At 36.5% G+C, this 23,617-nt stretch overlaps 5 protein-coding genes, 1 long non-coding RNA gene and 2 pseudogenes across 8 annotated transcripts; 5 read left to right on the forward strand and 3 right to left on the reverse strand.

The window, feature by feature from the left end:
* Window positions 1-173: 173 nt before the first annotated feature.
* On the reverse strand, window positions 174-1,276 carry LOC120134916 (protein LIGHT-DEPENDENT SHORT HYPOCOTYLS 4-like). The gene has a single exon (XM_039151287.1). The coding sequence runs from the start codon at window positions 967-969 to the stop codon at window positions 361-363; it is 609 nt and encodes a 202-aa protein (XP_039007218.1). The 5' UTR covers window positions 970-1,276; the 3' UTR covers window positions 174-360.
* A 1,403-nt stretch (window positions 1,277-2,679) lies between these two features.
* Window positions 2,680-4,036, reverse strand: LOC120134873 (annotated as a pseudogene).
* A 367-nt stretch (window positions 4,037-4,403) lies between these two features.
* Window positions 4,404-5,161, reverse strand: LOC120134875. The gene is made up of 4 exons (XR_005517205.1): window positions 5,116-5,161; window positions 4,926-5,017; window positions 4,633-4,743; window positions 4,404-4,498 (listed from the first exon to the last, which is right to left on the reverse strand). It is a non-coding gene; the product is annotated as an uncharacterized LOC120134875 (long non-coding RNA).
* An 82-nt stretch (window positions 5,162-5,243) lies between these two features.
* Window positions 5,244-5,908, forward strand: LOC120134896 (annotated as a pseudogene).
* Window positions 5,909-6,383: 475 nt separating this feature from the next.
* On the forward strand, window positions 6,384-8,477 carry LOC120134897 (enolase-phosphatase E1-like). Its single transcript, XM_039151272.1, has 2 exons — window positions 6,384-7,986; window positions 8,077-8,477. The coding sequence occupies exons 1-2, from the start codon at window positions 6,384-6,386 to the stop codon at window positions 8,475-8,477; spliced, it is 2,004 nt and encodes a 667-aa protein (XP_039007203.1).
* Window positions 8,478-9,381: 904 nt separating this feature from the next.
* On the forward strand, window positions 9,382-10,731 carry LOC120134874 (cryptochrome-2-like). 3 transcript variants are annotated; one of them, XR_005517204.1, is made up of 3 exons: window positions 9,382-9,998; window positions 10,077-10,425; window positions 10,524-10,560. XR_005517204.1 is itself a non-coding variant. In XM_039151255.1 (3 exons), exons 1-3 carry the CDS (start codon window positions 9,698-9,700, stop codon window positions 10,619-10,621), a joined length of 603 nt encoding a protein of 200 aa, XP_039007186.1. In that variant the 5' UTR covers window positions 9,382-9,697; the 3' UTR covers window positions 10,622-10,731. The 3 variants fall into 3 exon arrangements, 2 of the variants coding, with proteins under 2 accessions (XP_039007186.1, XP_039007187.1); XM_039151255.1 differs by having other exon boundaries at window positions 10,077-10,298; window positions 10,542-10,731; XM_039151256.1 differs by having other exon boundaries at window positions 10,077-10,298; window positions 10,548-10,731.
* Window positions 10,732-15,041: 4,310 nt separating this feature from the next.
* On the forward strand, window positions 15,042-16,302 carry LOC120134899 (histone acetyltransferase KAT6A-like). Its single transcript, XM_039151273.1, has 3 exons — window positions 15,042-15,045; window positions 15,453-15,692; window positions 15,746-16,302. Exons 1-3 carry the CDS (start codon window positions 15,042-15,044, stop codon window positions 16,300-16,302), a joined length of 801 nt encoding a protein of 266 aa, XP_039007204.1.
* Window positions 16,303-22,264: 5,962 nt separating this feature from the next.
* Window positions 22,265-22,687, forward strand: LOC120134900 (ethylene-responsive transcription factor ERF096-like). The gene has a single exon (XM_039151274.1). It carries the CDS (start codon window positions 22,265-22,267, stop codon window positions 22,685-22,687), a length of 423 nt encoding a protein of 140 aa, XP_039007205.1.
* The last annotated feature ends 930 nt before the right edge of the window (window positions 22,688-23,617 follow it).

A 23,617-nucleotide genomic window follows, 5' to 3' on the forward strand; every position in this document is an offset into this window, starting at 1 on the left:
ATTTTTATTACACCCATTATGATAATCTGCGACTGATTTTCTCTAAACATGGAACTTCCCATGTGTTTTAAGGCACCGTTTCTTTGTCTGAATCAAAAAGAAGAGAAAAGTAAACGATGAACATAAAAGATTACTAAAACAGGAAATAACCATTGAAGAACAGACCACACGACTTGATCTGCAAATCTAAACTCGTCATAAATGGCTTATCGAAAGTACAAATCTAAAGACAAATTGGATGTTGAAATTCACATAGATCTTAGGTTACTACAAATAGTTATGTAATAATTAAGGCAGCATAAGTCCATGTTTTTTTTTCGTGCAGCTGGTGGATACTTGAAGATTTTTTTTTCTTTTTGCTTACTGATTTTGATTGACGTTTGATGGCGGAAGAGATGGAGGAGCTTGCGGTGGTCGTTTCCTTTTCTTCTTCTCGTAGCTTATGCCTCTGGCCTTGGACTGTGAATCACGAACCTCACGTAGGTAAAGCCTAACAGCTCTAGCACCGAACGGATTTGCTTCGGGCTTGCCTCCGTGCTCCTCGAAGGCGGCACGGAGGCGGCCGATGAGAGCGTCGAGGCTTCCCCAAGCTTGACGGAGAGGGCAGGGACATGGAACCGGAGGATTAGGGTGGCCAAAGAAAGGGCAAAGCGGGGTGTGGATTTTGGTTTTCCCGAACTGGTCGAGGTACCGGAGGAATTCCAGGACGTGTGCGCCGCTGCAGCGGGAGAGCGAGAGAGGCGGACGGTGGTTGCAGAGGTATTGGCCGAAAGTGTTCCAGTCACGGCGCTTTTGGTTCTCGTAGCGGCTTAGAGTGGTCGGAGAAGTGGAGGAGGAGGAAACCGTCACCGATAAAGGGTTCCCGTTTCCGTTTCCGGCGGTGGCCGCGGTGGTCATCGCCAGGATCCCGGAAAAAGCAGTAGAAGAAGAGTTAGAATTCAAGGTTTCGAAACCCTGAAGACAATCCATATCCAAAACACAAAAAAAAGGAAACCAAAAGGAGGAGGATGAACAGTACTTCGTCGATCTCAAAGTAACATAAAAAAAACACTATGTTCTGCAAGAAAAAGAGCAGGTGAGTGTCTTCTTTAACCTAGGATTACTAAAAAAAGGCCGCCATGGGAGCAAAAGCTTGAAGAAGATGACAGATTCAAAGTCAAAACATGCATATAACCTAGCCAGCAGCGAGGTCTAGTAAGAGACCCTTTGTTTTCTTTGAGGTTTCTTTGTCTGATCAATCCTAGAAGACTTCATATGATCATGCCTTAATGTGGTATCCTATTTTTCAACTTTAATCCCTGCAAAAAGAAAAAAAAAAACAAATAAGAGTAAATAAAAACTCTCAGTGAAACTCAGAGTTTCACTGCAAAGACGTTTAATGAACACTGAGTACGACAGGCCATGGTGAAATAGGGTAAAAGTTAAGGGAAACGAACATTTTCTAGGGTTTTCATGGGAGGGTTGCTTTTGGAACTGTGAGTAAAAAAAACAAGTGAAATGACATATGATTGATGGAGAATTCATAAGGGTTAAAGAAATGGTAAAATTATGTTAAAGATCATTAAATTATATTTAAATGATTATTCCAGTCAATAAAATTTTTAAAATTAAATTTATCATAAAATTATAATTTTATAATTATTAATCATAATTTAATTTAATAATCAACTTATAACAAATGAATAAAATTCAATGATTAAAACGATAATTTAAATATAGATTAGATACCTTCAATATATTTTATCCTAAAAATAGAATAATATGAGTTTGTTTCTTCACATTTTATTTTTATTTTTTTTAAAATTTTTTAGTGACTAGTAAATTAAATAAATAGTCTTTCGATTATAAGATAATGTTTTATTAAGTTCTTCAACTAATATAAGTTATAAGATAAATTTCCGACTATAAAATATTATTTTATTGAGTTTCATTGATTATTAAAAACTATAAAATGATCATCAACTTATTTATTATGTTCTAAACGCTTCATTTTTGTTAAAAAATTGACGGTTATCTAACTTGGACATTAACATGACGACTGAGATATGATAGTCGTTTGAGATTTTTGGATTATCATTTTGTAATTTTAAATAGTAGAGTGACTCAATAAAACAATCCTATAGTAAGAAGATGATTTTATAATTTTTAATAATTAAAAGAATTAATAAAATAATATCTTATAATTATTTATCTACTTTATCCTTCAATTTTTTGAATTAAATTGACTAGGATACCCTTTACTAACTTACTTGCAATTGCATCACCCTGAATGCACCAGTCCATCAAAGCACAGTTCATTGATGTGAGCAATGGCTGCAGCCTTAATCTTGTCTGGATGCCATTCAAACAAACAGCATTTTATCTATTTCACACCAACTCAATTTACAGCGTTTATACTTTTGGTTAAATACACTTAAAGCCATTAACTTATAATCACATTACAAACGAATACATTTTTAAATTATAATTTAATCATTATCAATCTATATGTATGTCGCTGACCTGAATATTGTTAAGGCAATGCTATATCTCTATTTATACAAACATTTTTTACAGCAATTATACATGAAATGTCTCTTTTCCAAGTAAAACTGGAAAAAATATAGTTTAAAAAGCAAACAAGAAACAAATTTGTTCAATGTGCAGAAATCATTGCAACAAGCACACATGATATGCAATTCAAACACGATAAAGCTTTATAACCTGCTGAATATCGGCACGGCAAACGGGGCAACCCCATTTCTTGGTTTTGATCTCATTCAGGCAAGGCATACATCTTGCGACATGGCCGCAAGGAACGCAGGCTGCTTCCGATGGTGCATCCAGACATATTTTACATGAAGGAGATTCATCTTGTTTTGTTTGACCAGCACTAGGATGTAAGGTTTCGCTGTTCGAGGAAGACAGATCGATAGGAGTGGAATCAGTCGATGGATATTGAATCGGCCATCTTCTACAATCTCATCCATGGCGGGTGCCTGTGGAGCTGATGGGACTGAATCCGAGGTTTGCATTGTCGTATGGATAGCAGAAATATCATTATTATGGATCTCGGTGCCCTCGGTTGAATCGCTACCAGAACCAGCTTCGATCATATCCCATTCGCTGATACTCGCTTTTGAAGGTGGAAATGTTGTTGGTGCTACTGAACCGTTGTGATTGCTAGTACTTGCGGAGCTATTCCACCCAGCAGATGCACTAGTTTCATTGGCAGAGTGCAAATCGTAATCGGATGTCTCTGCAATAGCTGACTGGATAGAGGCATTGATTGCCACTGCTAATTCTAAATCCTCAGCATCCGGTGGTGCAGTTGCTGGAGCAGCCGGAGGGTGAGAATTATGCAGAAATGCAGGAATCCTTGCCTACATATTCCAATGCCATAAAGAAATTGGAGATTCAACATAAAAATTTACCAGAAAGCATCATGAACAAAATGTTCGTATTTGTAAAAGTGTACCCATCACTAAATTACATTAACAGGAGGATCCAACAATCTCTAACAGGAAAAAAAAACCTGGAGGAAATATGATTGTGATGATAAGAGAATTCAACTTCTGATTGATAATGGCTTTACAAAGAATCATAAATGGAAAAAACTATGTTACTCGGACTCGGGTCGGGTGAAGTGTCGGACATGTGGTTATCGTTAGATTTTCCGGGTTTTTCCTTATATTTTAAGGGATCTTTGGATGTCATATCCCCTATCCAAATGTCGGACATGAGTGTCGTGCTTCATGAAAAATGAAGTCCGGTTAACGTAGGGAAAAACTGTATATTAAAGGGTGAATAATACCTGTGGAATTCCTTTGCATGCATCACAAAACCACCGAAGCTGCAGCATGTCATTTTCTTTGCCAGGTGCAAGTTTAATTCGCATTTCTGGAAAAGAACCAGACTTTGTTGATGTGAGTTGCAATGAAGAAAACATGCATTTATCGCTAATCGTCCAAAAGCTGAAACAAATGAAGGTAGTAAAGTATCCAAGCATCAAAGCTAATAACTGGTTTTCACCTAATTATTGGTGAATCAGTCACGAGGGGAAACTAAACCTTTATCCAAAGAACGGGGAGGCTGCAATTTAGAGCCCCAGTGATTTCCGATATCAAAGAATCCTAGTTTTATCATGTCTACATGAAACTTCAGTCAGGTTCAGGGGTTTTCTAAATAACAGGTAAATACCATGCTTACACCTTGCCTCTCTGGAGGTGCAAGCACTTCACCTCTGCCTTCCATGCCTCGAGGCAATAACTCCAGCTTACAATGGTTGAGGTAATAATTCCAGATCCCCCTAAGAATCCTTGTTTGAGCTTACGAACCGATTACTAGAAGATATATCGTTAATATGGACCTTGCACACTCGGAATTTTAGACATCTAATACCATTATATAGTAAGTTAACTCATTATTTATACACATAATACCTCCATAAGTATTTAAGAAAGCTGAAGCTAGTTTGATGTTCGGATTCAGGGCAGTTTAAGACAAGCTTGTGTATCGACTTTTCAGTCATTATTTGAGCTTGGACAAAGACACAAGGATGTTTAGCTGAGGTTGAAGAGTTTTCAGTGTTTAATCTTCGGCTCACTTTACCTTTCATTGCATCCTTAGATTGCTATAAATTAAAAACAGAACGAGAGAGATTGTAATTAAACTTGCTATACCTGCAAACTGGAGTACGTCGCCAGCCCCAACTTCAGAGGCGTTGTATGATTACGCAAACCAGTTGGTAGAACAACCACCCAACTGCAAGCAATACATTAATGAGAAGATACACAATTTATTTAGAAAACGAAAATGCTATCGACTGGCAGCAAACTAAGGTTTACATTAATAGGAATCATCGAGGCATATTGCTTCCATGGCATAACGCAACAAACAAGCAAAAACCAACCGAAATAAAAACCATTCTGTACACTAATACCCACACTTTTCTTGAAACCAATTGAGGAACAAACATTTCGATGAATCCTGGCCCATGAATTTCTCGCATCCAACCAGAGAACAAACATATGTGTTCCTACAGAGCATCGAAAGAAGAAAAGATAAATGTGATTCAAAGCTGTTAGAAGGTTTTAAAAATGCTGACAACTATCAGAGATAAACTTCAAATTATACCTCGATAGCTCGCACAACATTGACGTTACCTCTCGCCCTAGCAACAAGTATTTTCCTAAGTTGATTTCCCTTAAAGAATAATAGAAACAAGTATTTTCCTAAGTTGATTTTTGTTTTCGAGTCAGATTCATGGGTTGAAATTCGACCCTGAAGGTGAATTTATAAGGCAATGGCTGCCAGAGCTAGCTAGGATGCCGACCGAGTGGATCCATCATCCTTGGGATGCACCTCTTACCGAGCTTAAATCCGCCAGTGTGGAGTTGAGGTTAAACTATCCAAAAACGGTAATCGACATCGATACGGCTAGAGGACATCTGAGAGAAGCTATATTCAAAATATGGGAAACAGTAGCAGCTGCAAAGTCTGCAACTTCAAGTGGGACGAATGAAGAAATTTTCGACAATTCCGATGGTATGGAAACGTCTCCGATCCTAAAGGAAAAGTCCTCTCGTTTGACGTATTCTTCTAATGATCAAAGGGTTCCATCATTTCAAAATGGCAACCTCATAGGAAGAGAACAAATTATGTGGAAGAAGAAAGGTTGCTTGCTAATCAAACAAATACGAAGCACAATAAACAAGCAGGTACCTCTAGAGGAGAAGAAGACTTATGCTCGACAGCCAAATCCTCGGTATTTAAGAGGCAAAGTATCAGTAGAATGTCATTCTCTGTTCCCCAATCTTGTTCCTCGTCGAGTAGCCGGCCTTTGCGGGAGTACGGATATGCTGATATGAAGTGATCAATACAAGAAAAGATCGAGTCGGAACAGACTTCAAGCAAGAATGTTAAGTAAAGCTATTATCTGTCAAATACCAACAACAACAAAGTGTAATTTCCTGCAATAAATCCAACAAATGTTTCATGTGAAACGCATTTAAACCTGGTGTGCTCGACATATTATATTGATATCGAGCCTCTCGAGACAATCCATCACCCTATCAGCTCCGAACACGTAGGAAACTCCCCGATAACTCGGACCCCATCCCAGAATGTCTTTACTAGGATCAGACCAGAGTAGATCACAGAGTAAGTCGATGTCTTTAACTTAATAAAAAAGTAAATTGTTTTTGGTTTAATATATACTCCTAACTCCTCCACACATATCAAGATTCAAATCTTTTATTTATTCATTAGGGTATGCTATTACTTATAAGTTTAACCAACGATTTTCAATGAAACTTTTTGTGTTGGTAAAGGTTTATGATTTAAGATTGTAAAGGTCCAAATTTTAATTTCTCTATGCCTAAATATTTAAGGGTAATCTTTCTATGTCAAAAGATGCATTTGACCTTGGATTATGGCATCTCCTACGGAATATCAAAGAAGAAAGTTCCAAAAATAGAAGGGAAAATGTGACTTCAACGCCATTCCTTCATTATAAAAGGGAACCAACTGAACCAATTTCAGTACATTGCCACAAAAAACCAATGATCTTAGAGATGTCTAAAGCTTGCTTGCATTTGTTTCTCCTCGGAATGGTGATTGTTTTCACCGCCATTCCCTCTTCATCCGATGACGATGGACAACCGACCGTGGCTCCATTCCACGGTGAGAAACTATTGGAACAAGACCCCTTCCAGCTACTTGAACCTACTTGGAGGCACCTTATACAAGGGGAAGTCGAAGATCAAAGTCCGATTCCAGGTGAAAAATCACCTAAGGATGAGGGTGGGAAGTTAGGGAGAAGATTATTGGGGTACGAAGTTGAAGAAAGTACTCCGTCCCCCGCTGAAAGTTCACATGATGATGAGGGAGAGAAACCGGCAAGAAGATTACTGGGAGACAACGTTGAAGCAGAAAGTTCATACGATGGTGAAAAATCACATGATGTTGAGGGAGAGAAGCCAGGAAGAAGATTATTGGAAGACAATGATGAATCAGAAAGTCGGTCTGCTGGGGATAAACCATCGGATGATGAGGGAGAGAAGCCGAAAAGGAGATTACTAGAAGACGGTGTTGAAGTAGAAAGTTCGTCTACCGGTGAAAACTCATCTGATGATGGGAGGGAGAAGCCTAAAAGGAGATTACTAGAAGACAATGATGAATCAGAAAGTTCATCTTTTGGTGAAAACCCATCTAATGATAAGGGAAAGAAGTTGAAAAGAAGATTAGTAGAAGACGATATTGAATCAGAAAGTTCACCTGCCGGTGAAAACCCATTAGATGATGGGGGAGAGAAGTTGAAAAGAAGATTACTAGAAGACGATGTTGAATCAGAAAGTCTGTCTGCCGATGAAAACCCATCGGATGATGAGGAAGAGAAGCCGAAAAGGAGATTACTAGAAGACGATGTTGAATCAGAAAGTCCATCCCCTGATACAAAACCATTTGATGATGAGGGAGAGAAGTATAAAAAAAGATTACTAAGAGACGATGTTGAATCAGAAAGCCCTTCCGTCAGTGAAAAATCATATGATGATGGGGAAGAGAAGTCGAAAAGAAGATTATTAGAAGACGACGTTGAATCAGAAAGTCCTTCTGTCGGTGAAAACTCATATGGTGATGAGGGAGAGAAGCCGAAAAGGAGATTACTAGGAGACGATGTTGAATCAGAAAGTCTGTCTGCCGGTGAAAAACCATATGATGATGAGGGAGAGAAGCCGAAAAATAGATTACTAGAAGACGGTGTTGAATCTAAAAGTCCGTCCACCAGTGAAAACCTATCGGATGATGGGGGAGAGAAGCAGAAAAGAAGATTACTAGAAGACAATGTTGAATCAGAAAGTTCGTCTTTCGGTGAAAACCTATCAGATGATGAGGGAGAGAAGCCGAAAAAGAGATTATTAGAAGACGATGTTGAATCAGAAAGTCCATCCGCTGATACAAAACCATCTGATGACAAGAAAGAGAAGCCGAATACTAGACGACGATGTTGAATCAGAAAGTTGTCTGCCGGTGAAAAGCCATTTGATGATGATGGAGAGAAGCCAAAAAGAAGATTATTGGAAAATGACATTGAAGCAAAAAGTCCTGATGTTGAGGAAGAAAGCCCGTTCGCTGGTGAAAAACCATCTATTATTGATGGAGAGAAGTCGCGAAGAAGGTTACTAGAAGATAATGTTAAATCAGAAAGTTCATCCACCGGTGACAAACCATGTGATGATGGGGTAGAGAAGTCGAAAAGAATACTACTTGGAGATGACCTTGAAGGAAAAAGTCCTGATGTCGAGGAAGAAAGTCCGTTCGTTGGTGAAAAACCACCTATTATTGATGGAGAGAAACTGAGAAGAAGGTTACTAGAAGTTAATGTTGAATCAAAAAGTCTGTCTACAGATGAAAAATTATCTGATGATGAGGGAGAGAAGCCGAAAAGAAGATTATTGGGAGACGACGTTGAAGCAAAAAGTCCTGATGTTAAATAAGAGAATCTCTTCGCTGGTGAAAAATCACCTAATTTTGATGTTTTGAATAATGTAATAGCATTCAACGCAAAAATAAACTATCATTGCCAAGTAATAAAAGTGGATGCAACTAATGCATCGCATATTATATCCACAAAACCTAATGTTACTATCAATATTGTATGGTACAAACTAAAAACCAAAAGATAATATTTGCATGATTGATGCGAATGAACAGGTAGAGACAATATAATTTGAAAGATTGTGGAATGTCAAACACGAACATGCAATCAAAAATGTCACAACAATAACATCGATTTGTCTAACATTAATATGGCATGTTGTTTCTCTCTTGAAGGTAATTCACCCATCACCCAATGACTTATAAAAACTGTTATATCTCTATAACAATCAAGATAAATTTACTAAAGTGCTATACCAACAGTCAATAGAATTTTTTTTGAAAATTTCAATTATGTCTCCAGTTTTTTGAAATTTTAATTAGGCCTTTCTCGAACCGTTTTTGCACTTCTGGGTTTAATTTTTGTTTCTAATTTGATCATTTTTAGTTTAAGTAATTTAGTCATATTTTACTCATATTGTTTGAATCTAGTCTGAAAATTTTAAAATCCGTAAAGTGCAGGGATTGACATAGAACGGATTCGAGTGCAAGGACTAACTCCAAAACTTACTCATAGCACAGGGATTAACAACAAAATTTCACCTAATCACATGAAGAGAATAACTACAACTGTGACAACTGTTATGGTTTCCTGTATGATCATCATGAAAATGGCAGCTAGTGAGAAATGTTTTGATTCAATCAACAAGTTGCTTGTAAATGAATTAAAATCACTAAAAATATCATTATACTAAATCTGATACTCCACTGTGTGTGTGGTGTCTCTCTCTATATATATAGTGCTTTAAGGATTTGCTGAGGTTGTTTGCTTGTCTATTCTACTGGTTTTTTAATGGAGATCTTCATCAAAGGTATTGGCTTTGGGGATATTTTGTAAGCTTCTGATGCTTTTGATTGGTAGAATTGGGGGGATCATTGAGACATATAGGGCAAGGATCAATTGAGACAGGTACTTTTGATTGCTTAGAAAATCTGGGTTTTGTTTCAAATTCGAGTTGTTTTGTGTAGCATAAATCTGTGGTACTTAGAACTTGGTTGATGTTCATGTTTATGAATCTGAACACATCGGTCTCATTGGGAAGATCTTGTTAGTTTCAACATGAGTATTAGTACCAGCAGCAATAAGACAATAGTTCGGTTTAGTAGAGACCTTAGGATTGAAGATAATCCTGCTTTGGCCGCCGCCGCGGTCTATATATGGTGTTCCGATGAGGAAGAGCAGTTCTATCGCCGTCGAGTATCGCAATGGTGGCTGAAGCAGTCTCTTTCTCATTTGGAGCAGACTTTGAAGTCTCTTGGTTCGGAACCTGTGCTGATCAGGACATATAGTACTCTTTCAGCTCTTTTGGAGTGCATTGGCGCTACCTGTGCGACTAAAGTCGTGTTCAACCATCTTTATGGTATACTCTGATTCCTCTGATGATATGATTTTTATTATTAGAAGATACTTATGAGTTACATGTGCTATTCTTTCCCAGATCCGGTTTCGTTAGTTCGAGATCATAACGTCAAAGAGAAACTGGCAGAAGTTGGCATTTCTGTGCAAAGCTATAATGCAGATCTGTTATATGAACCATGGGAGATATATGATGAGACGGGGCGAGCTTTTACGACGTTCGACGTGTATTGGGACAAGTGCTTGAACATGCAAATGGAACCCATTCCACTTCTTCCCCCATGGAGATTGCTGCCTGTTGCGGGTAACTTTGAACAGAATATCATGTAATCCGGCTCGGTTCGTTCTTGATACTGCAATAAAACGAAACTCGAAGATGACTTGTGTAACAAGCATGATATATATATTGCACAAATGAGTAACTAGTTTGCGTAATCTGGCTCGGTTCGTTCTTGATACTGCAATAAAACAGAACTCGAAGATGACTTGTGTAACAAGCATGATATATATTGCACGAATGAGTAACTAGTTTGCTATACCTTATTAGTGAAAGGAACCGTAGGAAGATGCTTGATCGAAGATTTGGCCTCGAAAACGAAACAAAACAAGCTAGAAATTCATTGTTAGGAAGAGCATGGTCTCTAGGTTGGGGCAATGCCGATAAGGCTCTATCTGAGTTTGTTGAACGGAATCTATTCGACTATTTGAAAAGTAGGCTTAAGGTCGGGGCAACTCCACCATCAGGAATCTATTCAACTATTCCAAATTGAACGGAATCTTCAATTCGGGGAGCTAAGTGTGAGGAAAGTTTTCCAGAGTGCACAAATGAAACAGTTACAATAGAGAAGAGAGCATAACACTCAAGGGGACGAGTGTGTAACCCTTTTTCTACGGGCCATCGGTCTTTGAGAGTACTCCCAATAGCTTACCGGATGGTCTCGAGCTAGAATGATCAGACATCCCACAGGCTGCAACTTAGATGGGACAAATGAAGAAATTTTCGGTAATTCCGATAGTATGGAAACGTATCCGATCCAGACATATTCATCTAATGATCAAAGGGTTCCAACAATGGTTCATGCAATAGATGAGGAAAAGAAACCAATTATAGTTATCACTTGCAATATAGATTTGTAAATTATTTTCGGTATAACATATACTTTATTCCTTGGTACAGTATCAAGATTCGAACTTTTAACCTTATTTAAAGATTTAACGTCTTGTTAGGACAAAAATATTGATCTCACAGCAACTAAATATTTAAGGATACATACTATTTTTATGCACAAAAGATTCATGAGAGGAATTAACTTAATATAGATTAACCCTGTCAAAAGATGCATTTGACCTTGTATTATGGCCTTCTAAATCTCGAATTTGTGGTAATGGCTTGTTCTACCGAATATCAAAGAAGAAAGTTCAAAAATAGAAGGGAAAGTGTGACTTCAACGCCATTCCTCCATTATAAAGTGAAGCAGCTGAACCAATTTCAGTACACTACAACAAAAACCAATGATCTTAGAGATGTCTAAAGCTTGCTTGCATTTGTTTCTCCTCGGAGTGGTGATTGTTTACACCGCCATTTCCTCTTCAGCCGATGACGATGGACAACCACTCGTGGCTCCATTCCACGATGAGAAGCTATTTGAACAAAAACCCTTCCAACTACTTGAACCTACTTGGAGGCACCTTATACAAGGGGAAGTTGAAGCAGATAGTCCGATCGCTAGTGAAAAATCACCTAAGGATGAGGGAGGGAAGCTAGGAAGAAGATTATTGGGGGACAACATTGAAGCAGAAAGTCCTGATGTTGAGGAAGAAAGTCCTTTCGTCGGTGAAAAACCACCTGCTGTTGAGGGAGAGAAAATGAGAAGAAAATTACTGGAAGATGGCACTGAAGCAGAAAGTCCTAATGTTGAAGAATGAAGCCCTTTCGCTGGTGAAAAACCACTTACTATTGAGGGAGAGAAGATGAGAAGAAGATTACTAGAAGAAGATGTTGAATCGGGAAGTCCGACTGCCGATGAAAACTAATCAGATGATGAGGGAGAGAAGCCAAAAAGGAGATTACTAGAAGACGATGTTGAAGCAAAAAGTCTTAATGTTGAGGAAGAGAGTCCTTTTGCTGGTGAAAAACCATCTATTGTTGAGGGGGAGAAGATGAGAAGAAGATTACTAGAAGAAGATGTTGAATAAGAAAGTCCATCCACAAGTGAAAAAACATCTGACGATGAGGAAGAGAAACCGAAAAGGAGATTACTAGAAGACGATGTTGAAGCAAAAAATCCTAATGTTGAGGAAGAGAGTCCTTTCGCCGGTGAAAAAATACATACTACTGTTAAGGGAGAGAAGATGAGAAGAAGAAGATTACTAGAAGATGTTGAATCAAAAAGTCCGCCTGTCAATGAAAAACAATTTGATGACGAGGGAGAGAAGTAAAAAAGAAGATTACTAGAAGACAATGATGAAGCAAAAAGTCCTAATGTTGAGGAAGAGAGTCATTTTGCTAGTGAAAAACCACCTACTATTGAGGGAGAGAAAATGAGAAGAAGATTACTAGAGGAAGATGTTTTGGGAAATAAACGAGTAATTTCGCTATAACCAGATTAGTGAGAATGCGAAATAAAAGCAAAAAAATAATACCCGAAATTGATAACAGAGTTCAGCCAATTATGCATACATCTCCGGACTGTTGCAGATCTTTTATTAAAGTGAGAAAATTTACAAGTGTTTACAAAAATACTTGAGAGAGGCTAGACTGATTTGGAGACGATTTTAAAGCTAAGTAGGCTAGGGTATTTATAGTTGAAGCTTAAGGACTAATCTTGTAAATATCCTAAAGTGTATAGGGACTAAAATATAATTAATCCTATTTCTATTTTCGACAAAAATTTGGCAGTCCACCTTTGAATTCTAAGCAGCCGCCCCATTTGCTTTACCAGCCGCCCATTTGCCAAATTCAACATTGAATTTTCAACAATCTCCCACTTGAAGACTGATTTTAATCTATCTTTACACCTTGATCAATACAGCAGCATTTCTGGTCTTGTTATTCTAGCATGCCAACTGAAGCTGAACACAACTTCAGTTTGTCTGTAGTCACCGCCCTGTAAACCCACTTGTTATTGGGCAGTTTCACCGTGGTTGCCTTGTCCCTCAACGTCTTGGCTCCCTTCGACTCTTGTATACTAGTCTTTGAAGGATTGTTCCTCACTTGAACATCCTTGGCAAGCCCCTGCTTCGACCATTCTCTTATGATGGTCTCTGAAGCCATGTTCTCTACTCAAACATGCTCGACAAACTCCTTGGACATGGCTAACTCCTCCTGCACTTGGCTTCTACTTACCTTGGCAAAAATTAATCGTATTGAGCCAACTCTTAACGCCCCCTCGATCTTGGGTTCATCCTCTTCTCTGGACAACTCGATCATGGGCTCATCCATCACCTTGGATGACTCGGCTCCCCTTGGGCAATCTCGCAACACTTCTGGCACCATGAGTCTGTGCCCCCTTGTTTGCTCAACTCTTACCCTCTGCTTAGCATCTTTGACACTTGAAATTATGCCAAGTCTGCACACATCTTCACCAGATCCACCATCTGGTTCATCATTGAGTGGACTTTCTCTACTACTCGAGTAACAATATTCCACATCCTCTAACTTGCCTTCATTACGGAATCTCTTGTTGCTATCCTCGGCTTTCGGCTTTGCTTTGGAAGTCTTGTTCTTCTTGACTCCAAATTCTTTGATAGACTCAGCGGCTATCAAGGCTTTAGATAACTCATTGACTTCCCTTCGCTCCAACACTTTCTTTGCCCATGGCTTCAATCCGAACATGAAGGTGAAGAACCATCTTCTTCAGTCAGACTTGGGACTTTGAGCATGAGTCTTCTAAATCGGCTCACATGCTCCTTAAGTGTCCCTTTATGCCTGAGACGCCTCAACTTGGACCACGCCTCCATCCTGGCATATTGTGAATGAACATGTTCACTTTGCACCCTCGGCTTGACGGCTTTATCTCTTGCTATCACACCGGGTCCTTTCCTGTGTTCGACTGCTTTGACACCTACAGTCTCGCCACGCCTCGCTCCTCGATTTACTACTTGTGAACTTGTAGTCACACCATTCTTGCCTCTTGATTCAGCTACTTTGGAACATGTAGCCTCATCAAGTCTTGCCCCTGCCTTGATTACTTGAACACTCGCAATCGCATCGGGCTTTCTTCTGGGTTCGGCTGTCTTAACACCAACAACATTGCCTCGACTCGTTCCTTGCTTGGCCGCATTGATCCCCTCAATCGAACCAAGTCTTTTCCTTGGCTTGGCAGCTTTAACACTTGCAACTGCGCCAATTCCCGCTATTTCTCCTTCTTCCATCCTCTTCATGATGGTTGCAAGGTGACGCTTTTCGGGACATCCTCTAATCAAATGAGGACCATCACAGAAGTAGCACTTTAACTTTTCTTTGCTCACCTTCTTCTTCGCACCGGACTTAGCCTTGCTATTCTTTCCCGATTGCTTTCATTGACTATTAACAGTTGATGGCTCACATTGATCATTTGAAGAGCTTCCTCTACCATCTCCCCGCTGCACATTTTCCCGGTCTCCCCCATTATTGCCACTATCTCTGGGCATGGGCCTGGACGACACATTGCTACTTGGTTTGACACCTGCAAGCTCAGTCAGCTTAACGACTACAACTATGGCCTCTGAAAGTCTCTGGGCATCATCTTGCTCTCTCCCGAGCACTGCCCCTGATCTAAGTCCTTCCAAAAAGGTCTTGAGCGCACCATCTAACTTCTCAATTTCCACATTCCCTTCGTCTGCAGCCATCACTCTCACTCGAATTTGGCTTCGTTTAAATCGTTTTTTGACAATTTCTGCGAACCACCGTGTATTCGAATACCTTCGTCGATAAATTTGTATTGCCGACAAATTTTTCACTATTCACGAAATTTACTATTCATGTGAATAGTAATGAATAGTAACCTCACAAAAAATTGACAAAATTCACAACCAAAAGCTCTTATTACCAGTTGTTGAGAAAAAAATGAGTAATTTCGCTATAACCAGATTAGTGAGAATGCGAAATAAAAGCGAAAAAATAATACCCGAAATTCATAACGGAGTTCAACCAATTATGTCTACGTCTCCGGACTGCTGCAGATTTTTTATTAAAGGGAGAAAAATTACAGGTGTTTACAAAAACACTTGAGAGAGAGTTAGACTGATTTGGAGATGATTTTGAAGCTAAATGGGCTAGGGTATTTATAGTTGAAGCTTAAGGACTAATCTTGTAAATACCCTAAAGTGTGTAGGGACTAAAATGTAAATAATCATATTTCTATTTTCAAAAAAAATTGGCAGCCCACCTTTGAATTCTAAGCAGCCGTCCCATTTGCTTTACCAGTCGCCCATTTGCCAAATTCAACATTGAATTTTCAATAAGATGTTGAATCAGAAAGTCCTTATGTCGATGAAAAATTATCTGACGATGAGGGAAAGAAGCCAGAAAGAAGATTATTTGAAGATAATGTTGAACCAGAAAGTTCGTCCTCCAGTGAAGAATCATTTGAGGGTGAGGGAAATAAGTCGAAAAGAAGATTACTAGAAGACGATGTGGAATCAGAAAGTCCGTCAACAGGTGAAAAACCATATAATGATGAAGGAGATAATCCAGGAGACGATGTTGAAGCAATAAGTCAGGACGTTGAATTTTATAGTCTGTTCCTTGGTGAAAACCACCTGATGAAGATCCACCTAGTGTTGATACAGAAAGTCCATCCGCCGATGAAAAAACATCTGATGCAGAAGATCCACCTATTGAATCAGAAAGTTCATCTACTGATGAGAAACCATCTAATAATGAGGGAGGGAAACCAAAAAGAAGATTACTAGAAGACAACGTTAAATCAAAAAAATGGTTTATCGATGAAAAATCATATGATGACGAGGGAGAGAAGCCGAAAAGAAAATTACAAGGAGACGAAGTTGAAGTAAAAAGTCCACTCACCGGTGAAGAACTACCTGATGTTGAGGGAGGAATACTGAGTAGAAGATTACTAGAAGATAATGTTAAATCAGAAAGTCTATTTGCCAGTGAAAAACCATCTGATGATGAGGGAGAGAAGCCAAAAAGAAGATTACTGGAAGACAACGTTGAAGAAAAGAGTTTGTTCGTTGGTGCAAAATCACCTGATGTTGAGGGAGAGAAGCCGGGAAGAAGGTTATTGGGAGACGATGTTAAAGCAAAAAGTTCGTTTCTTGATGAAAAACCTCTTGAAGCAAAAAAGAAGAGGCTTAAGAATTGAGTTTCTTCATTAGTGCCTCGAAGAGGGAGAAGCCGAAAAGATTACGAAAAATTAGATTCTAACTCTTTTCAACTACTTGATTTGTTGTTGTTGTTTTTAAATTTAAAGTGAATACGAATATTTTTTTTTCTAGTGAATAATAATAATGATAATAATAAGAGGGAGGGAGGGAGGGAGGGGAGATGAAGAAGAAAAGGGAAAGGCTTGGTTAATTTTGAAAATTGTATTTATTTAGAATTTATTTTTATTATATTTTTTATTTTTTAAAAATAATGAATTAAATTTATAAAAACTTGAATTTTAAATATAAAATTTTAAATTATAATCACTGGAATTATCAAAATTTAAATTCATCTAATTAGAATTAAATTAATTGTATTTAATAATCAAGACAATAAAAAAGGGCTTGAATTTATGTACAATGTATTGTTGTAAATTATTAATTCGACTATAAATAAGTTATTTTTCCAAAAATTATAATTTAATTATTCGATTAAAAATTATTATAAATATGTCACTGATCGTTAAATATTAAACATAGTAATGACATGGTCTGGTATAAGAACAATTTTAATCCCAAAGTTTATACATTAATTTGAAATAATTCAAGAAATTTAATCATTCATATTTTAAAAAAATCTATCAATATAGTCTATGCTCTTTTTCTAAGCTCCTCGTTATTCTCCAAAAAAAAATTAAATTTCTTTTCTGATATAATAACAATTTAGCAATAATTTACTGTCTCTTTACAGTAAAATTCAATTATCTAATTATTGCTTTGATATGATAGATTCACTTGGTTTGATAGTATCACATAAACGTTTAGATTGATAGAATTTTTAAATATGAATGATTAAATTTATTAAATCATTTTGAATTATGACCAAATTGATAGAATATATATGTTTTAGAGACTAAAATTATTACTATATCATATCACATTAGGCACATGTTTTAATTTTAGTAATAGAATAACATAATTATAACATTATTTTAATCGAGTGATTATATTGTAACTTTTTTTAAAAATTGCCTTAAAGTAATAATTGAGTGACACAAACTAACTTACTTCAGTGATTAAAGGAATCGTTGTTGTTCGTAGAGGTCATGAGTTCGAGCACCAACGATTGCAACAAGATTATTGAGCAGTCATTGTCAAATGATTAAAAGTATTTATAATAGATATTAGTTTGTAATCACCTTAACTTAATAAAAAATAATAATTAAATGATATGGGGTATATTTTACACTAATAATAATGTTGACATAAATTATAATCACTAAATCACTCTAATATTTTAGAAATAATAATATTAAATTTTTTATAATAAATAATATTATTTATCATATTTAGTAATAACTTTTGAAAATGTTACTAAATCTCATGTAGGACAGTGAAAAAAATGATTGGCTCATGTAGGATTTTTTTACCATCTCAAGAAACAATTTCACTAAGATATTATACGAGCCAATTATTTTTAGAGAAAATAACTCTAGTGACCGAAAATGCCTTATAATATATGATTTTAACTAATTTTTTTGGATTTGCAAAAATAACCAACAAATTCGCAACGCGAACTCCTATTTCACAACACATTTTCCAAATTCATAACTCGAACATGGAAATTTTCGCAACGCTAATTACCGACATAGGTAAACACAACTATTCGCAATTCGAATTTCGCAAATCGAATTTGCCAATTTCGCAACTCAATTATCGATATAGGTAAAACGGCAGAAAAAATCCGGTAAACAAATCTGAATTCGACAATTTGAAATCTGAGTTGCGAATTTGGCAAATTCGTGTTGCGAAATGTAAAATCTTGTCTCTTAAAGAAAAAATTAAAGGACATAAAATGCACTGGAGTGATTTTCAACATGGGACATCTCAGTTGCTAAGTCCACGTATGAATCACTCAACTAAACATACGTCTGTAAATGAATTGAACAAACACGAACGAGGGTATGTTCATGTTCGTTCGTTTAACTTTAACCAAACAAACGAACCGTCAAAATGATTTTTTTTCTTTAAGATGCGCGCAACACGAATTTACCAAATTCGTAACTCAGTTTTCAAATTGACGAATTCGGATTTTTGACCGGATTTTTTCTACCGTGTTTACCTATATCGGTAATTGAGTTGCGAAATTGGCGAATTCGCATTGCGGATGGTTGTGTTTACCTATATCGGTAATTAGCGTTACGAAAATTTTCATGTTCGAGTTGCGAATTTAGAAACTGTGTTGCGAAATTGGAGTTCGTGTTGCGATTTTATTGGTTATTTTTGCAAATCCAAAAAAAAATTGGTTAAAATCGTATATTATAAAGCATTTTCAGTCACTGAAATTATTTTTCTTTTATTTTTTTCAACCCCCATTTGAGAATTTTCCCCCAAACGAAACAATAGAAAATACTTTTCAAAAGTTACTTTTTAAAATTTATAATTAATTTTTAAAATATTTTTTGTAATCTCTTTTTTTTATCTCAGTATTTTTTATTAATTTAAGAAAAATGCAATGTAGTATTTGTTAAAAAAACTTTTAATCTTTCGTCAAGAGTTCTATGATGGTCGAACTCGAATCCTTAAAGAATAATAACAATTCCTTTACCACATAGGCTTGATAAAAGAAAACATCAAAACTTCATTTAAACATTTTAATTAGGTCCTACGATAAAAAAAATTAACTTCATGTTAAGCTTTTAGTTAGGTCATATGACAAATTTTTAACTTCAATTAGGTTTCTAGTCCTGCAAACACTAGTTAAAAATTAAGGGTAAAATATACAAATGGCCCCTTTTCTATAGAATGTTCTTTTATTAAGTCCCTCGATTATTAGAAGTCACAAAATGGTTCTCTGACTATTGGATGTTGTTTTGTTGAGTCTTTCGACTATTAAAAGTTACAAATTGGTCATCTGATTATTCATATGTTTCAAACTCGTCCTTTTCATTTTAAAAAATTAACGATTATTTGAGTTGGACGTTAACCTACTGACTGATATATGAGAAAAAAAATCATATTTTAATGATGTCTTGACAACATGATGCTTTAAGCATTGGCTTGACGATATAATATAAACGGATAGTCGATCCAGAAAATACATCTCAAACGGTTTTGGGATAAGATTTTATCATATCACATTTAACATGTCAATATCCATTTCAGAAGATCACCACATTTTTTTACAAAAAATGACGAGTTTAGAATATATGAATAGTCAGGTGACAATTTTGTCACTTTTAATACTCGGGGACTTAACAAAACAATACCTTATATTTGACTATTTTGCAACATTTAATAATAGTAAAAGTACTCAACAAAACAATACTCTATAGTCGAGAACATTTATATACTTTACTCAAAATTCAATTATTATTTTTTTAAATAACTCAAATTTTAACTTTACTTAAATGTCACATTTATCGCAACTAAAAAACATAGTATTAATATCAACTATCAATTAATCTAACGGAATGTAAATTCGATTCTTTATATAAGATTATAGTTGAAATACTAAGGTTGTGGATGAAATAAATTGGATTGAAAGGATATCCTATCTTAATTATTCGACCAATGCATTCTCTAACGTAATAATAATAGTAAAAAATATTTAATAAGACTTTTACAATTGTAAATGTCCAAATTTCAATCTCTCTATGCCTAGATATTCAAGGGCACTTTGACCTTGGGTTATGGCCTTTAAAATCTCAATTTGTGGCACCTGTGTGATCAAGACAAGGCTTCAACGCCTTTCATTCATTATAAGAGGGAACCAACTGAACCAATTTCCTTGCACTGCAAGAAACACCAATGATCTTAAAGATGTCTAAACTTTCATGCTTGCACTTGTTTCTCCTCGGAATGACGATTGTTTTCGTAGCCAAAGCATCCCATGCCGATAAACCGCCGACTCCGTTTTACGGTGAGAAAGCTTTGAAACAAAATCCGATCCCGCTGCATGATCATAATATGAGGCACCTTCTACAAGGGGAAGTCGAAGAAGAGAGTCCGCTCGCTGGTGAAAAATCACCTGAAAATGAGGGGGAGAAGCCGGGAAGATTATCGGGAGACAAAGTTGAAGAAGAGAGTCCGTTCGGTGGTGAAAAATCCTCGGATAACGAGGGAGAGAACCCCGGAAAACTTATAAGAGACAACGTCAGTGAGAAAGGGGAGAAACCGGGAGAGATGGTAAGAAGTCTACTGGCGAATCCACCATCGATGAGTCCATTCGCCCATATGATAAAACCCTCCAAAGGTAGGGTATTCAAACCATCGGAACTACGAAAGGTCGACGGCGACAGACCTTCGGAGTCGTTCTACGTCCAGAAACAACAGGAACGAGTGCCGCTAATCATGCGGCACCGGAAGATTCCGCCCCGAAGCCTTCTAGCGCTACTCAAACCACATAAGCAACCCAATCAAGATGTTATGAGACGAGAAGGCAAGCCTCCACATGAGCACAAACCAGGCTATGAACATCAACCATAATCATCTTTCTCCATCAAGTATCTGCAATGGCAATTAAGTGCCAAAATTTAGAAGATCATCAACAAAATATAGATAGTTTAGTGTATAAAATAAGTTGGCACATGTCATGATGATGTTTTATTCATGGCATGGATGCCATTAGCATGGATTTATGCAGATCATGTAATATGTATGTTCAAAGTTGAGATGTAAGAAACTATCAATTATCCCTAAATATTATTTGGAAATTATGTTTTAATTATCCCAACGACGTTAAGTGACCTCAGATGATATAAAACAATGTTTAGTGTTGGTATTATTCAGAATATTCTTTTTTTTTTTAATTTATTTTCCATCATTTTGCATGTGATAAAATAAAAAAGTTGGTGAGATATATGCAAAGCAACCAGAATCAAGGGAGACAAATAACTGTTTTTTTTTCTTTGAGTATCTCGACCACGGTGAAATATATACGCATATATATGCTTTTAATAAACAAAATTGTATGACGTTCAAGAAGACGTTACGTTTAATTAAAATGCCATTTTACTTTCTATTCTTTTATCGGAAGTATTTTGACCCTAAAAGTTTCATTTTGAGATAAAAATCTCCAATGAAATGAAAAATATTAGGGTAAACTACGTATTTAGTACATAAACTATTAATTTTGGTCAATTTTAGTACCTAAACTTTCGATTTCTTCAAAATCATACCTAACGTTTAGTTTTTGTTTCATTTTAGTACCCATCGTTAAAAACTTAACGCATTTAGTACCTAAACTATCAATTTTGGTCCATTTTAGCACCTAAACTTTCAATTTTTTTAAACTTAACGTTAAATTTTGAGCGGCGTAATAAAATGAAACAAAAATTAAACTTTAGACATGCTTTTAAAAAATTAAAAGTTTAGGCACTAAAACGGACCAAAACTGATAATTCATGTACTAAACACATAATTTATCCAAAATACTAATTGACTAACGGTCAACGCTTGTTACTTACGTAAAAATATCATGCCATCACTTTCTATATGTGGCATATTATCACCTTCTACACGTGACATGTGTCACATCATTACATCGAACACGATGCAATATCATGTCAACGATATGTGTTGATCGTTACTCAACTAATATTTTCATCCAACTAGAGAGCATTTTACCTTAATACTTAAAAAATAGAATAGTAATCAAAGTGAAGTAAACATGCATGTAACACAAAGCTTGATTAGAGGAAGTGCCCAATGATAAAGCTATCGTAAGCAGAATGACCTCATTGAAACCCCATCTTTCCTTTAGCCAAAAAAGAGTACAACAAAAAGTATCCCAATGATCCACCTTGGCCATCCGAAGTTTCTCATAAGCACGTGAAAATAATTTTTGTCAATGGATTCTTTCAAGTTTAAGAATTCTACTTTTTTTCAATCTATATAAATCCCCTCTAACATATATCAGCCATGCAGATAACACAACCAGCCTGAGATTCGAGCTTGGCAATGGAGGGTAATTTTAAGGGCAAGGATGACAAGCTGCAAGGCGGAAGATCAGCCGAGACTAGTCGATACCGAGGCGTACGTAGCCGGCCTTGGGGGACGTTCGGGGCGGAGATACGAGACCCTAACCAGCAGGGAGCTCGTGTTTGGCTCGGGACATTTGAAACCGCCGAGGAGGCCGCTCGAGCCTATGATAGAGCCGCTTATGCCATGAGAGGTCACTATGCTATTCTTAATTTTCCGCATGAGTATCCCATGGCTAATGGCGTCGCTGCTTATAATGCTTACTGTCGCTCGTCTTCCGTCGGTTCATCGTCCTCTTCATCGTCAACAATGGGGAAAGAGGTGTTCGAAATCGAGTATTTGGATGATAATCTGCTTGAAGAACTGCTGGAAATCGAAGAGAAGAAGAGCAAGAAGACATGAAGTTGACAATGGTGGGCGCCAATAAGAATCTTACTGTGTCATTGGCTTCTTAATTTATGTATCTTGAAAGTCTTTCTTATTTTCTCGTTTCATGTCTGATTAAGGCCTTTATTTCCACTGTCTAAAATATAAAGGAGAAATGGCCAAAATTAATATATATAAAGATGAAGCATATTGAAGTTGGTATGAAATTATAAATCTTATATATATATATATATATATATTGAGATTATACAATACATAATTAAAATTATAGTTTACTTTTATAATCTTCTAGATCCCGTTTAAATGATGGAACGAACCAACTTACCTCAGTGGTTAAAGAAATTGTTGTTGTTCTTATAGGTCATGGGTTGGAGCATCAGTGGCTACAATAGGGTGATTGAACGTTCGTTATCAAATGATTGATAGTATTTAGAACAAATATTAATTATATTTAACTAAACAACTTCATATCGCTTAAGCAGGTCTCAAGTTTGAGTTTTTGTGTATGCAAAAAATTCCCGCTAAGAGACTCACCTACTAAAGTCGAGTATGTGACCCGGATCTGTCCAGATTAGTCAAGGAAAAGCCTTCATAACCTCTTAAATCTAAAAGGAAAATATAAATTAAGGATAACTTGAAAAAAATGAGTTTGAATTTAACCATTTATAAATTTATATAGGTTTGGGAAAAAAATGAATCCCATATTTTATCTTGACCGTGAGTAAGCATGAAGTGTATTAATTTCATACCAAGTATAATCCAACAAGAACTATCATCACCTCTAGTTTTAATTAAGTGGTGGCGTTGAATAAGTTTGAAATTCGAATCCAAATATATTTAACTCTTTTCGATGACATCGAAATTCAATTTTTCTTGTAATTAATCACTGATATTCAATTTATTAATTAATTCGGATCAAATATTATAAATGTTTATTATGTGACA

The sequence above is a fragment of the Hibiscus syriacus genome, unplaced genomic scaffold (assembly GCF_006381635.1).
Source record: "Hibiscus syriacus cultivar Baekdansim isolate YM2019G1 unplaced genomic scaffold, ASM638163v2 tig00110600_pilon, whole genome shotgun sequence".
Classification (NCBI taxonomy): Eukaryota; Viridiplantae; Streptophyta; class Magnoliopsida; order Malvales; family Malvaceae; genus Hibiscus; species Hibiscus syriacus.